This window comes from Hippoglossus hippoglossus, chromosome 7 (genome assembly GCF_009819705.1).
Source record: "Hippoglossus hippoglossus isolate fHipHip1 chromosome 7, fHipHip1.pri, whole genome shotgun sequence".
Taxonomy (NCBI): domain Eukaryota; kingdom Metazoa; phylum Chordata; class Actinopteri; order Pleuronectiformes; family Pleuronectidae; genus Hippoglossus; species Hippoglossus hippoglossus.
Window position 1 is genome coordinate 19492496 of NC_047157.1, and position 17094 is coordinate 19509589.

At 41.5% G+C, this 17094-nt stretch overlaps 1 protein-coding gene across 15 annotated transcripts in view; it reads left to right on the forward strand.

Moving 5' to 3' along the window:
- Positions 1 to 17094, forward strand: part of LOC117764102 (membrane-associated guanylate kinase, WW and PDZ domain-containing protein 1-like) — a 93495-nt gene that overhangs the window by 40005 nt on the left and 36396 nt on the right. For all 15 annotated transcript variants that reach the window (XM_034589603.1, XM_034589605.1, XM_034589590.1 and 12 more), the window contains 2 exons: positions 13849 to 13968; positions 15913 to 16101. In XM_034589603.1, coding sequence (XP_034445494.1) covers positions 13849 to 13968; positions 15913 to 16101 — 309 coding nt within the window. The remainder of the gene's footprint in view (positions 1 to 13848; positions 13969 to 15912; positions 16102 to 17094) is intronic.

Consider the following 17094-nt stretch of genomic DNA (forward strand, 5'->3'; position numbering starts at 1 on the left):
CCCCCCACCCCAGTCACGCATCAACAGCAGGGGTTAAAAACAGCAGATGTTTGGCTGAACCGGTGGGTGTGTGTCTACGAGTGTGTGTGTATGTGTGTGTATGTCTGTGTTAGACAATGAGTGGAAGCTCCCCAGACCATCAACAGCAGGAAGGCGATTGAGGGTATCAAATGTCACCAGAGTGCTGTCAGGCCCACTGTCTATTGTTAATACACATAGGAGGATGTTTTTTCACCTGGTGTGGGGGGGGTGTATGGGTGTGTGCATATGTAGGATGGTATTTCTGTTTCTATACAAATGCAGAAAATCGGCTTTTACAGTCATTATATAGTGACATGATCAAAATCATCTTGTGTCTCCGATGACAGAGATGTGAACTGTCAAACAGAGCGTGAGGTCATGTGGGTGTTGATGGAAGGGATGGTGTTCAGGTTATCTTGGCCTCAGGTGCCAGTGAACCAAAGTGAACCAGAGGTCAGAGCAGGACACCGGAGAGAGGCTGCGGAGCATGAGGACACATATATATATATATATATATATATATATGTGTGTGTGTGTGTATGTATATATGTATATATATATACATATATATATATATGTATATATATATATGACTTTTCACGTGTGCTCCCAGAAAACAAACTGAGAGTCGAGTTTAAGAGCCATGAAGTCCGGGTTGGTGTTAATGTTTGTCACAGGAGACTAAGTAAATTTATTAGGAGTTTGCTGTTCATACTTCTAAAGTTGCTCAAAGGATCAAAGTTGAAAAAATAACTACTCACGCATTGATTATTCTAATATGTTGATTAGTGTTTGCCTTGTTTATCGTAGAGTGTTAGCATGCTAGCATTTGCTTATTGGCACTGAAACAAAGTACAGCTAAGGCTGATGGGAATGCCATTATTAAAAAAATTATTATGGGGTCACTTTGGCGAGTCAGGGGTTCACTATTACAGACGTACGGTACTCAGACTTCATCGCAATGCATCTATTCCTTCTGTCCTTCGATTTTCTCAATAACCTCTCATCCAATTAACTTTGAACCTTGTGTGTAACTAAAGGAAGTGCAGTGTCGACTGTGAAGTTTTTTTAGTTGTTACTTGATATGACTAGTACTACACTCTACAAGGGCAGGGCAACACCCACAACATTTACAGCATGAACATGTAGGGTTTAATTTCATTATGTTACATTGTTTTATTGTGGTTTTCACTTGCAAACCAAGTAATTTGTGCACAAGATTTAAAGGTAGATTTTATGCTATATTGTTTCAGAATCTGAGAGTAAAGTTTATACTGTAAACCATATTGATACCTCCAAAATATGTCATATAGCAGATCAAGTTGTTTTGATGATGCTCTAAATAAAACTGCACGTTGGATCAACACTTTAGCCTCTGCTGACACATTTTGAACAGCCACTACTATTTTATCAAACCATAATTGTCAGCATCATATATATATATTTTTTTTTTATTTCATTACTTTATTTGAAAAGGACAGTGCATATTGATAATATTGCTGAAAATATAATTGAATTTGCAAGTAATGCTAATGTAAATTTTGTCGTCCCTGGGCAGGAAACAGTTAAAAAGCATCACTTTTAAGAATGAAAGCACAGAAAACACAAACAACAACCACAAGCAGTGGAAATATGCAAATAGAAACAAAGCCCTGCACTATTGGGACAAGAGTGATCACTCCTAACACAAAATCAACATGACAGCACATTCAACAAATAGCATGACAGCAGTCAACAAATCCACAAATACAGACAAACGAGCAACATGAAAACACCTCTTTCTTCTTGTGTTCACAAGTTTGATTTCTACACAACCAGGCCTCTGAGAATCAATGGTAGTTTGTGCAGTTTCCCATGTGTTCCTGAGGGACTCTGACAAAAAAATGCAGATGGGTAAAAAATACTGTGTCGTCTAGGAGAACGACAAAAAGAAGACACAGTCTGTTGGTGCTGGACATGTTGGCAAATCTTAAAAGTTATGATGATGCATTCAATAACAATTTCAAGGCAATCCATCTAGTCTATCTGAGTCAGGACCAAAGTGAAGTGCCAACCAGCTATCGAGAACAGCTAAAAACAACAATGTAAATATAGCGTCACTTAAAGGTAAGACCTATTCAATGTAATTTCAGATTCCGCAGTACATCACGTTACATGTGGCTCTCTCTCTGTCAGGCTTGAGCCCCTTTTAGACAATACAAACCTTCACTCTGCCACGTGAATGAAATATTTAGTCGGCCTCCACAGATAACAGCTTCCCTCTCACCCGCCTTGCATCAGCCAACCAGAAATGGCTGCAGTGCAACTTCATTTCATGTAAAAATTTGATCTATTTAATCCTATTTTTTACAGTGCACAGTAAAGCAACAGCCAAGTAAAAAAAACTTTTATGGGTTTTCCTTGACCTTTTGTGCCGATACTCGTTTAAGTGAATGTATGTTAGCTCAGTATTAGTGATGATAAAATGCCAAACGATGTTGAGCGATATAAGGATTTTTGGCTGTGAAAACAGTGGAAGTTGAGCCTTGTGCGTTGTAAAAGATTCAGTAGCCAGATGGCCTTAGAATCTGCTTTTCTCTGAAGCTACATAAAATGGCCTCTGAATGTTTTTGCACTAGTATACACTCTCATTCACAGTGTGCAGCAGCATGAGCCTTCAGAAACATTCGAAAAGTGCAAACTCCTCTGTGCTGGTTTAAATCAGATAAAGGAACTTCAAAATGGTTTCTATTTACTATTTAATTTGCATGTTTTATGCAAGTGGAAATCATTTCATAGCAAAACTGGATTATAACGTAAATGCAAATCAATCTAGTAATTACCTTGGTATTTAAGCACCTGCTCTCTGCTCTACGCACTGAACTCTCCTGACATTATCTGCAGGGGCCGTATGTGAGAACACAAATGTCCGAGTCAGTTGCAGCAGATATTTTCCAGAGTTTTTCGAATGAGAGAATACAGCAGGAGATTTTTCGTAAAATTCACAGCGATTTAGTGGATGTGTGCATGGAGTTTGAACAAGAGAGAGAGGTAAAAGCGAAAAAATTCAAATATCTCAGGATGAAAAATAGTTTCCATACACGTAGAAGATGAGGACGAAAAAGACAACGAGATGTGAGTGTTTTTGGTGATACAAGCCAACGCCGGTGTTGTTGTGCTGTAAACAAAAACATACATTTTTCCGTTACGTCCTGCAGCCTCCTACCTGCTGCACCCCCCCCCCTCACCTGAACGCTCTGGACATTTTGTGTTGTTTGTTTTGAACGTGTCTGACCAGAGAATCTCCCGCTGTGTTCTTCACGTGTGAAAGCAAAATGCAGAGAATATCCGGACCCAATTGTGCAGACGTTGTGTGGAGTTCATGTCTGCAGAAAAAGCTTAAATTGGAGGAAGATGAAGCCAGCCAGTCATAATTGTTGTTCAGAGATAATGGTCATCAGTTTTATTTGTATGTTTTGCTGTTTTCTGTGGAACATCACTGAGAAATGATTCCTGTGACGTTAGTCTCTTACATCCTCTTTCTGAAAGCTTTTCCACACTGCAGATTCAGAATCAGCTTTAATGGCCATGTATGCGTACACATACAAGGATTTTGACTCTGGTTTTTCCATTGCTCTCAACGTACAGATGACAAATAGTACAAATAGTGCAATCATGCAGAGATGCTAGAAAAAATATGGGAAAGATTGTCACAGAAGATAAATATCAGAAAGATTGTCACAGTTCATATCAAGACAAGCATGATTCATGCACTGTACACAGCGCACTAACAGCAAGGTGATAACGCTCCTCCTCTGAAACACCAAGGTCTGTAATTAATGACTTAGGAGAGGTGGGATGCTCCTGCAGTTTATGATGCGTGTTCAGTAGCAGTGAGTGAGTGGCCCAGTATGAGGAGGAAGGATGTGGGTCATAGCATGCTCTCAAACAGGCCACTTCAGGGACACATGTCCCCTGCTCTGGAGCCTTTTATGAACAGCCAGCGAGGACAGAAACTGGCTTCCACAACCTGCTATTTATAGTCCACATGCTATGTATGTGTGTGTTTACACTCTCGCTCTCTCCTTGATCTGCCACTCGGATTGTGAGTGTGTGTCAGTGTTGATGCTCGTAGAAGCAACCGTGTGTTTGTTTACTGTAAATTTCAAGCCATATAAAGAATGTAGCTTAATCGAGGGCAGAGTACAGTGAGGAGAACAACTCTACTCTTACGTTTTACACACAAAATACTGTAGCTCTGTTTACCACTTCATTTATGAACAAAACACACACACAGAACAGAGCAATGCAATGTAAATCAACTCTAATATTTGGCCCTTATCGCTCCACAGGAGGGACATTGAATTTGCTTTTGCATTTTTAATGCTGCAACCTTTATTTATCTTACTATGAATCAATATCTGAATTATTTCTTTGATTTCGTCACTGGTCATTGTGAATTCTATAAAATATTCTCAAATCGGATAATTTTCTCTAGTAATTCAGCAAAAGACCAAATGCGTTGTTGTTTTGAGCCGGTCTCTAACAGCCAGTCCGACATTGACAGACGAGTCCATTGTCTGTGTGTGTGAGTGATTGAAAGAAAGAGAGAAAAAATGATTGACGACGGGGAAAGAAGTGTCTGACCAAACCAACGACATTAGATTTTGAAATAGTGAAAAATACAGTGTAAAGTGTTTGGTTCATCGTGTCACTGTAGAGGGTCGGAGGACGTCAGCTGAGAGGGTCGTCCTTCAATGTGGCCCAGGACCTTTTTGTGTTCACACGGCTAAACCAATGAGGCAACATGTGTCCCAGGCCTCCTCCCAATGTGGTGGGAGTGTGGTCAAAAGCGTCCTGTGTGCGTTCACACCTGTGCTCTGATTGGATCACCAAAGATATTCATGCCAGGTCTGAACGGGACCACAGAGACAATGTTGATGATGTGGCGGGGACGAGGACAGGCCTGCCCAGACTCCTTTATCCTTTTAGCGATGATCCTTCAATCAATACCTGCCTCACACACACGTGCATCCGAGCACACATCCAACTTCATCTCTGTGAGAAAGAGAGTGAGATGCTCCTCACTCGATAACACGATGCCTAGACATGATGAAAGTGGAGATGTGAGAATCAGCACAGAGAGTGTGCTGCACCAAAAGGTAGAGGTGTGTGTGTGTGTGTGTGTGTGTGTGTGTGTGTCCTCGTAGTGTGACCGTTGTTTTTCAGATGGCAAAAGTGCGAGCCGGTTGTTGTGTCAGGGATTTCACGTGCCCATTAAGTGATTGTTTTTGTTGTTGTGTGTGTGTGTTTTTTAACGCCCTTGTCCTCTTTCACTCCCTCCATCTTTCTCCTCTGTGCTGTTTTCCACCATTTGGTAAAGATGCCCCCTGTCACAGCAGCTCTGTACATCCTCCCCTCTCCTCCCTGTGGCTGCAGACTGGAGCTGCCGATGGACTTTGTTGTTAAAGAGAATAACTGATCATGATTCGATGTCGTGTGTTTGGTTTCCGAACTCGCCAAAGTCGCAGGGAAACATTCGTGCTGTGGTGGTCACTTTAGTACCATTCATCAATACTGCTGTGCCTGCCCACTTTATCCTATGGTATATTTTTCAAGAGCAAGAAGAGAGAAATGAGAAATTAAACTTCCCTGTGGTGTGAAATGAAGATGAAAGCAGAGGAGGAATTAATGCTGAGACATAGATCGAGCAAAGCAGGAAAACTGAGACACCAAGAAATGGTGGGAGGAACACAAGCTGCTTACAAACTTATGCTGGGCGGACAGTTAGAGTTTTATTTATTCATCGCACAATAAAAGTTAAAGGGTAAAAAAAGGGAACCGTGGGCGAAAAGTGGTTTCTCCTACTACTACTAGTCTTCTTCTCTTTGCCTTAAAGCCATATGGTGCCGAATATTGATGCATTCCAGTTGACTGATTTACAACATTACCGTCACCAGAAAGATGGAAAGAAGAGCAAAATCTCTGACAGTAGAAAAATGTCTGCTTCGTCATGGTATCAGCATCTTACCAAACCTACAGTTTACTGTGAAAGTCGAGCTGAATATATGTTTGACAACAGCATGATGATTTTATCACTGATGACGTTTTCAAAAGAACTTGAGCAGGATAGTGTGTTGAGAACTGATACAGGTTACAAAACACACAGCATCAAATGACTCTCAGCGGATCTGTTTATTTAAAGTTTATGTTCTGCAAAAATCTTCCTCTAAATCACAGAAGCACTGTCATGTCTACAATGTGTGTTTGTTCAAGTTTGTGAAACTGGCGGCAGAGGAAGGAAAACATGTGGTTTTTACTAATGGTGGCGTGATTTCCATGTTTCCTGTCACAGGGGCACACACATATTTTTTATAATTTATATTTTAGCGGTAAACAATCATTTCCGTTGTACAATGGCCATGTTTGATTTGAGACAACACTGCTGTTGTTCTGTCTTCCTTTATCATGTTAGGATATTGTGGACGTTTGTTGTACAGTTTTGGTTTCAGTTTCAGAATCGTTCCAGCACTTGTATTGGTTGATTTAATTGAATTCTTTTATTGTGATGATTTTCTATGATCAAGGCTGTGAGTCTTTAGAAGTATTAAACACGACGTCTCTCATAGTCCTCCCTTCATGTGGCTGCAGGGATATAATGACTTGGACTGAGCTTTTCATGCAGTAAACAGCAACTCACAGATCACAAATTGTTATTTTTATTCATTATTTAGATGCATATGGAGTGTTTGATGGAATATGCTTACTTGTGTTTGAAGTATTAGTTACTAGTTACTACTACTACTAGTTACTAGTTTCTAAATTTGCTCTTGTTGACAACATCACATTGCCTCAGAAACAGATGTGGTTCTGCAGCAGAACTGACGTGTTTTATTATGTTTGAAGAATCGGTCGCCATTTACTTCAATTGTATTGGATTTGGCTGCAATGCTGTTTACCCCTAAAACACCAAAAGTGTTTTGTGGATTCAAACACTTCACCCACCCTTCCATAGGCATTGTGGTGAGAAGATAATGAGTGAATTTTCATTTTTGGGTGAACTATCCCTTTAATGTGTGTGTCAGTGTGTGTGTGTGTGTGTGAGATAGAGAGAGAGGAGCCCCGAGGAACTAAGCTAATAAAGCGGCTGTGTGCTGCTCTGCAATGAAATAAATAAATCAGAGCATGAGAAACACAGAGAAATGTCAAAATATTTTGGGTTGCTTAGGAAATAGTTGCGGGCCAGAGCACATCAGCTGAGGAGGCGGTCGTGTGTTCTCACTTAGAGAAACTTCCACTTGATCAAATCACCTGAGACGGATCTGAGCGAGGCCTCTCTCTGCCAATAATCTGCATTACCTCGTTATAAAGTAACCTATCGCACTTTCTCTCTGCACCCAGCCTATCATTTATAATGCGTTAAGCTAGGCAAAAAAAAAAACTCTGACCTGCACATCACTACTAAGCTTTGGATCCTCATAAAAATCAGCACAGAGCCGTTCACAAAAATCGTCTGCTTAATATGTCCATGAGCATTTTGCAGAATATAAACTCTTATTGTGAAGACAGAACCTTCTGACCTTCTATAGAGGAGGTCAATACCAACCTCGTGTCTGTGTGCTAAATATGACGCCAACCTTAGCTTAGAGTTAATTTATGCTAAGCTAAGCTATTCTAACAAGGGAACCTGCTTGCATGGATAACAAAATCCATATACCAGCAGCTCACTAATCAACCCATCATATCTTGTGAAGTGTAAAAATGACCAGTAGTGGTTTTACAGGAATGTATGTGGGGGGAAGATAAGATTAAAATCAGAGACAAGATAAGATAAGATAACTTTATTGATCCACACACCGGGGGAATTCTGTTGTTACAGCGGCAGCAAAGTCAGAATGAGGTAGACAAGAGAATAAAATTGTTTAAAAAAAACAATAGAATACAAATAACAACTTTTAAATAAGTAGAGGATAAGAGTATAAGGAGTTTTTACGTAAAACATACAAAATTAACTTCACCATTTTAATCAGTGAGCTTTAGCAGTGCTGCTGGGTGACCTCTGTTAGCTTCTGACACAGCCAGGCTAGCTGTTTTCCCTTGTTTCAAGTCTTTATGCTAAGCTAAGCTGACTGCTAACCGTCTCCTGCCTGTATAGCTTCATATTTAGTGGACACACTTGAGAGTGGAATTGTTCTTCCTGTGTAACTCTGCAAGGAAGCAAATCAATCAGTCGGTTATTCACTGCTGTTATGTAATAACATAAGAACAAGGATGATTAGTTGATGTTAGTATCAGTAAATGTCATGATAAACAGAGGAGTAAATATTATGTGAGACTGTAAAACTCTTTTCATCATGTTTTACTAAATGTGTGGAATAGAAGGAGCTCCATCTTTCCTTATCTGTAATGAGCCATGATAAAATCCCATCACGCTGTGTGTCTGTTTATTTGCTGTGTTTGTTTTATGGACAGGACACTTTACGTTACTAGATGTGAGTAAGTGTGTCTTCTGTGTGTAACCACAAATGGAAATAAGGGCACAGGAGAGAATGGTATTACTTCAAGGAGAGGTTAGGAATGTAATCCTGTTCAACAGCTCCAAAATACTATTTGATGTTCATTTTTTTTTAGTAGTGGCAGGATTTTTTAACTCCACCAAGCAGGATATGTTTCCGTCCCTGTTTGTTGGTTTATTTGTTTGTTTGGTTTTAGCAGGATTACACAAAACCTACTGAACAGATTTCCACGAAACTTGGTAGAAGGACATGGGCCAAGAAGGAACATACCAAATTTTGGCGAGGATCTGGATCTGAAACTTTTATATTGCGAGAAAGGGCTTTTTTCCCAGTGAGTCATGCATTGATCCTAGTATAAAGAATCAGACATATGTCAGGGACCGCAATGTTGTTTGGCTTTCTGCGTTTGCATTGAAAGAGAGATTAACACATATTTATACTGTCTTGTGGGCTCTTTGTTTTGGTGGTATTCAAAGACATTTCCGAATTTGCTTGTGTTACATTTTTTCCCATTCATACATGCACAGGCTGGTTTCTCACAGTGAAAGAATGAGCCCATTGACGATTGTCAGTGGAAGTTAGTTCATCAGATCCGGGGTCAGTGCAGAGTATCACCCAGTCATTGTGTCTCTGGACTGAGAAAATAGAGACGAACCACAGTGGTAGTGAGCCTGGCCTCGCAGCTACTGTCGTACACTAAGAGTATTCAGTGTCAGTGTCAGTCTCTGCTGTGAGTCAGGCTGCTGGGTATTCAACAAGAATTTACTCCTAAAACTTAACTGCGATCTTAGGTTAATTTGTAATGACATTTCTAAAAAGACACTGGTCTGGAAAATTACACTTTAGCACCAGTGAAGAGTATATCATTCTCAAATGGACCTATACTGATAAAAAATTATATTCGATAACATAAAACATTTTCTGTGGACTAGGGGTAGGTAATATGATAGTATGTATACCAGGATTAATTTGTGCTGTCATGTCACCCATACCCCTTTTTGTTTAAAACTGTTGCCATCTGGGTGACGACATCCATCTCTCTTCAGCAGAAACGTTTCCCAATTTTCATTTGTTCCACAAGACAGTAACTAAGGCAGAGAATAACTGAGGAAGGTGTGTGGCTTGTGGGATGTGGGTGTGGGCATGTGTGTGAGGATTTCCACTGGTGACACTATGGGTACAAGGTTTTATGCCATAGGTGACTCTGTGATAGCGGCTCTATGATGTTGTGTTGAAGGTAATTATGCAGCAAACCAATTTCCCCACTTGGAGAAATTAAGTCTCTAACTGTCTAAAGCTATTCCTTTAATATCTCTGGGTGTAATTGTGGACATCGTTAGGATCAATATTCATTTTCCAGTAAGATTCCGCTGGTGTTATAATAACTCATCTTAGCACTGAATGAGTGGGAATCCAATTCTGTGACCTCATCAACATGTCATAATATGGTGAGCGATGACAAACTGCTCGCTTGCAACAAGAGTAATGTCCTCCTGCTCTGAAAATATTCAATCAGCCTTTGAGGTCTTTGCACGACAAGTCCATATTCTTTGCGTGCATCTGTCATCATATAAAAATCATCACACACAGAAACCTTGCACACTGAGTCTGAAGCTTTTTTTATAATCGTTTTCTTTCCAAAAATTCATGGTAGGAGATAAAAAATGGAGTCGAGAAATGAGGAGGATTTTGTGGTCCGCTTGCTTATTGAAAAACATAAAGATTTTCTTACCTTTGTTTTGTGATCAGTACCTACCATCCCAAAATCCAATCTGTTCAGCATTCACCTGCCTCAATTTATTTCTAAAATCTCAGATGCCATTTTAGATGATGATGATTGGTGGCCCTGAGTGCTCAAACAACTGAAACAACATGATCGACACAATGTGATGTCATATTCATTTTTACAATTGTGCGACAATTTTTGTCCACAAATATAGACTTTAAACTATGCAAGAAATCAAAGAGTAGAAAAGAACCAGAAACCAGAAACTCAGATTGTCCTGTAAAAAAAATGATGCAGTATTATTAATCATAAGGGTTAAAAGATCAAAGTATTTATAGAAATATATACTGAACATTTGATGACGATGTAACGTAAGATGAAAGATTTGAGCTAATGAAGCCGTGTTCAGTCGTCTTTACTCTGTAATACAGCCACACTAGAATTAGTCATCCTATCACTGCCCTTCACTGTGGGGAATAGCCTGGAATAACAACTCCATTCCCTGCTCAGTAGACATCGTCATTAGAGCACACTGAGCCTCAGTAACATCTCCCATCCTGGGACCACCCAGTCCTATGACTCAAACTTCACTTTCATCTCATCTCGGTCCACTGAGGTGAATACAAAGCAGCGCTTTTGTTCTGCGTCACTGCTGTACACAGTCAGTTAGATGATTTTATAATGTTCCTTGCTTCATGTGAGCGACTTGTTTGTTTCTCTCGGTCTGAGCATTACATGCTGTCAACTAAATTGCCTCTTGCTTATCAATTTATCTGGAGTATCATTTCTAAAATGGCAGGAAGAGCAGCGATAAAGGGAGTCAGTGTTGCAGTGCACTGACTGCAGCACTGACTCCCTTATCAGGTGTTTGTGGTCTGGATTGCACCCTGAGGGATGGAGTGTGAGCTTGCATATTGGAGATGTTCAGGTAAACACTTGAACATGAAATAATCTTGTATCCAACATGAGCTATGTCATATGTTTGGAGTAGAACATGGGGATGATGTTTAAGTGTTTGAAGAGTGAAAAACTGCATTTCTGCAATGAATTGCCACCACATAGAAAAAAATGAAGCCTTAATATCCTGGTACGGGTGCCGCCATCTTGTGCTTTTATAGTCATTTGGAGCCAGAGTCTTCGCAGTTAGATCATAATTTGGATGTGGTTGATTTAAAAGACTTGACAACTGTTGGTTAAAGTGCCATTCAAATTCGTCCAAACATTAATTTTCCCATCAGGATCAGTTGGAATAACATTATCTGACTTTGTTCTCTCAGGAGGGGTTCATAGCAGAAGCCTTCATGGGTCCCGAGTCACACTGACTTTAACTCAGTTTAATCGGGTCAGGTAGGCTCTCGTTCAGCATGTGCATTTGTAGACATGGTCTGTGTGTCCATGGTTACAAATGGACCCGAGTGTATGTGGTATTGACTCTGGTCACGTTGTATATCACAATCACCACGAGAGGAATAAGTGGGTTGTTAGGTTGGAGTTAAAGTTCAGAGATCAGCACAGCTTCGTTCTGACAAGGAAACTACACTTTAATTTTAGTTTTTAGGGAATTCAGCAGCCTACAAGGTTTATGTTATTAAATCACAGTTTTATAAGTGATTTAATTCATGTGGATCAAATAGGTCAGATTGTGTCTGTCGCCTAGCTGGCTACAGAACGTTGTATTGTCGGTGCAGAAGGTGGAAATAGGTGGAAACACTTTAAGTTCATTATTTGAATTATTGTTATTAGCAGTAGACGTAGTAGTAGTATTCTTGTATCTGGATTCGCTTGGGAACAACCTTTCTGAAGAAACAAAAAACTTACACAGAAACATCTTGCAACTCTATAATTGGCTTCACGTGTGATATAATATCTAAAACTTATTATCTATAAGTATATATCACATTATCTAAAATGTTTCCTACATTGTTCAAACCCAGAGGAATCCACACTTTTATTCAGGGTAATGGGACTTTTCGTTTTGGTTGCGTTATAATTGCGTCATATCCACTTTAGCTCTGGCTCTGTCTGTCTCTGCTAAAACCTCTGGGGCAAAACAACGTGTGACGAAAGAAAAACACACTGCTAGCCAGTTAGCCAGTCGGACGTTTTTTTTCCCTTCCACTGTTCATAATGGTCACGATTACTTATTGCTGTTTGCTGAGTGCTTTGTCACAAAGCTCTCCCATGATCACATGCTGCTTAACGACGTCATCGAACTAGGTCATTTGTTTCAGTTTGTTTTGATTGAGAGAGGCAGAAACTACATATTGTACATTTAACATTCTAGAGTAATGCAGTAGTGAGTATATGTATGTCATCAACTCTCCATGATGCCCCCACCCTCTCCTTTAGAAGATTTTTTTCTTTAATCCCTGAATCCAGTGTCAGGAAGATGTGGGGGGAGGAAGTTTCTGATGCTGTGCAGCCATCAGTTTTGACAGAGGGGACTGGCAGCTTAAAGCCTCTCTATGAGGTCGTCGTCATTTTTCTTTTCCTTCCCAGCAGAAAGTGTTTGGCATACAGTGGTTTGTAGGTGTGTGCATGCATGTGGATGCTCCTGTCCTGATCACAGATGCTTTACAACTTCCATCCACCATCTGCTCGGTCATCTCGTCTCCTCTTTGTAAGGACAGAGACACAATAGCTGCTGTCTCCTTTTGTCTGGGGTCATCTTCCTCCTCCAAAGTGTTCTCACTACAAAGTAAAATGCAGCACGGCCGCTAATCATTAACTCCAAAGAGGGATCAGGCTCAGGGCATTCAGACCAGCGGGGGAAATGATGATGGTTTATTTTTTAAAGAGACCAAAGAGTTGATTCAAACCTCTAATGTGCAATTATCTGAGAAGTACTGTATGTGAATTATATTGAGGTTCAGTGTCTCGTGTCTTCTCTGGTTTCACAACATGAAGGAGTCGGTCTTGGTTTATATTGCCTCCGACTGAAAAGCTTTTATTGTGCTACAGTTACACCTAACAACACCTAGGAACGCAGTGAGTGTAGCTGTAAAGCACTGCGGTCGTAACAGGAACAATGCAGCCTGAATATTCAATACCAGTTTAAGCAATACGACTGTAGTAGTATTTCGTTTGTTACGTTGCATTTTACAGTTCCACGCTCCCCGTGAAGAAGCGGGTGAATTGATAAGCGTATCAGTACATCGGTAAAGGTGACCTTTATCTTCTGACTTAGCAGGCAGCGGTTTCCCGTGAGGCGGAGAGAGAGGCAGCTCAAGATGTGAGCCCCAATTTAATTTCCTGACACGATATTCGCAGCCACTCACCAGCCACTGTAATTCCAATCACCGCTCTGAATTACAATCACAGCCTCTTGATTTCATAACTCTCTCATTTCCTGCTTTAGAAGCTCTTCCTCGTGACTGCTCATCATCTCAAAAAGCTGAATGAACGCTGCGATGTTGACTGCATTTTAACTCTGGTGACAGCATCTCAGCGTGGAAGCTGTGAAAGAGGAATATTGAGCGTGTTGTCGAGCCAGGAGGGAGAAAAAAAATTGGATTTTTACCTTTAGTCAACTGTAAGCACACGACATGAATTTTAAACAGTTTTCCGCAGCCACTTGAATTATTTTTTTCTTTCTCCTTACTTTAGGTACAACCCGTCCCCCTCGAGAAGGAGAGGTCCCAGGGGTGGATTACAACTTCCTGTCTGTGGAGGACTTCCTAGAACTTGAGGAGAGTGGCACACTACTGGAAATAGGAACGTATGAAGGTGAGGATGACGGGGATCATTACTGACGCTCCATGCGACTCGTGATAGCGCAGGTGTCCTGATTCACCACAGATACAATAAGCGTAGCGGCAATCAGCCTTTATTTCTCCCTACATGCAGGAGTGTGCACACGGTTGATTCCGATTAGACTGTACATGATGGGGGAGATGCATCCAGGAGACAGCAGGTCACTCCACATTTGCCCCCCTCACTCTGATAAGGACAGTGTTGTGCAGTGCTAAGTCTCAGACTGACACAAACCTGTGTGTCAACGTGTGCACGTGTGTGCTCTTGAATTGTGTGTTTGTTTGGGAGGCAGTGTGTGATGCGGGGGCTCTGTCTGATTTGTGTGTGTGCATGGCAGAGAATGTTGCGACACTAATCTGCTTGGCACCGGTTCTGCTGTGTGTTGGCACGGTTCTCTCGTTCACGCAGACAATGTCAAATACCTGTCCACGGGAGTCTGCTGCCGCCCAGACACCCGGAGGAAGTCGGAGTTATTGACTCATAAACATATCTGGATTTAATGGATAAATCATTATGTAGAGACATCTTTCATTATATGGAATTTCTTAATATGTCATTTTCATCTCAATTTTGTTTGGCTATGAAATGTAGCCTTTTTTACTTGATAATAAAATGGTAAATGGTCTGTATTTTTTCGAAAGCTTTTAAAGATCACTCAATGCGTTTTACAGCACAATTCTGCCGTTCACCCAATCATACACAAATTCATACAGTGCATCTATGTGCACCACGTTCATTATCACACTTCACACTATCACAGTCATCAGGGGCAATTTGGGATTCAGTATCTTGCCAAAGGACACTTATGCAGAAAGGGGGAGACTGGGATCAAACCGCCGACCTACTAGTTAGTGGGCGACCTGATCTACCACCTGAGCCACAGCCGCCCTAGAAGGGAGTTGACAGGGAATGAGGCAAGATGACATGCAGTAACATATTTAATTGAATTCAAACTTCATGAATCATTTGGCATTCTAGGGGAAAATGTTGGATAAATATGAAGCTATTTCTGGTTAGCTTAGCTTTGCATAAAGTCTAGTAAATAATCGTCTGCTTACCAGAACCCCTTAAAGCTCTTTAATTAAGATGCTCCAGCTACGCTAACTGGTTGCTAACTGTAGCTTCATATTTAGTGTGCAGATGTAAGAATGGCCTGTCCAGGGTCTACCCTACGTCTCGCCATAATATCAGCTGGGATTGGCTCCAGCCACACAACCCCCCAATGACCCTCAAACGATAAGCGGTATGAATGGATGGATGGACAAAAGATTGGTATTGATGTTCTCATGTAATATTTGCCACACAACTAGAGGAGAACATTACTGCCCCTGGACCAAAGTGAAAAAACTGTGTACATAAATAGCAGAATAGGTACAAGTATTTCCCCAATTTTCCACCAGTCCTTTAATATTGCCATTTCATGGAACGCTAGACCACCAGGGCCTCTCTCTCCCGTCTCATATTGACAAGGAATATATTGATGCAGGATTGCTACAATGCCAGAACAAAACTTGATAAATTCTCTGTTTGCACCACTGACAAATAAACAACAGTTTCGGCGAGAAGAAGCTGCTAAAACAAGCCGAGTGCTGTGGGCTGGTCCGTTGGTTTTGCTCAGGATGCTTTTCAGAGTCCAGACAATACAGCTCTGCGGCCTCAAACACGAACTAGAACCATTTTGCTTCCCCACCAGCTGCTCATGTCTGTGATGTGTAGTCACACTGTGATCCAGCTTTATGTCTCTTCCTCTCAGCGAAGGAAGATTAGGAGTTTTCATAGATCCTTCGCCTGCTATCTCCCTGTCCCTCACTCTGCCTGTTCTCTATCCCCAGCTTCCCCTCTCGCTGTCTCGCTCTCCCCTTCTCCCTCCTTCTGTGTCTCTCTCTCAAGCATGCTAATGTCCTTCTTGTTGCCTAGGTAACTATTATGGGACCCCCAAGCCACCAAGGCAGCCCATCATTGGGACAGTGATTCTCAGTGATGCAGGCTCCCAGCAGTCCACCCCAAAGCGCACCAAGTCCTACAATGACATGCAAAACGCCCGAGTAGTGCCTGCTGACGACGACGATGACGACCAGGCCACGGAAATGAACAACAGTTTTACAGGTGAGGGCGTCGCAGCTCCTGCCCCTCTCTCTCTCTCTCTCTCTCTCTCTCTCTCTCTCTTGCTGAAGTTTCTGCATCTGCAGCGTTCTTTGTCTCCGCATGTGTCGTATTCTCCATCTGTGCCGTGTTTGTTCTCGAGTGGATGCTTGTTTAGGAGTATCAGTGTGTCCAAGGTTAGGAATGCAGAAGGAGAGAGAGAGGGAATGTGTGTATGTTTATGATCCTCTCCTCTTTCGTACGGTGTCTGCCGGTTACATCATGTCTTTGTGATGCTGATTCCTCTCTCCGTGAGCCTCCAAACACCGCCATCTGCCTGTGAGGAGGGGTGTAGTGAGGGAAGAAGTGGATTACAGGCTTCACTCACGAGATGCATCATTTTCTTTTCATGCCACAACCATTCAACTCCTCTCTCCTGTCTGTCTCCACACCTACATGTTTTTCTTTCTCTTTCTCTTTCTCTTTTCTTATTTAGTTTATCAAACCCCCCCTTGCACATGTTCATGTTTGTTGAGTTTTGATATTTCTGCCTCGGGTCATATTCCAAGATCTTCTCAACACATTGTAACAGAATTGCCGTCTGCAAATATGATTTCTAAAATATAAGATACGAAAATAGGCGACCTGTCTGTCACGTCTTTTCCTCTCTCCTTTGAGCTCTCTCCTGTTTTGTGCGTGATAGGTGGTGTGTTTTTTCTTCTTTCTGCTGTGAATCTATGCCCTCTCTGTGTCCCTCTGCCAGGCTGCCAGAGTGTTGAATTAGCATTTGATCAAGCCTGAAAGGCCCACGGAAGTGGTGGAGGACACTGGGCCAGAGTCGGGGAGCAAGTGGGAGTGGGGGGTTGGGACTGCAAGCTTTACAAGAGAGGGGCTTATGGGTGGAGAGGTAAAACAGGGTGGGGGTCAAAAAGAGTTTGGGAAAGACTCTGGCTGATAGAATTAGCATTTTCCTGGGGCCCTTTCAGTACACTAAATATGGGCGGGGGTAAAATGCAG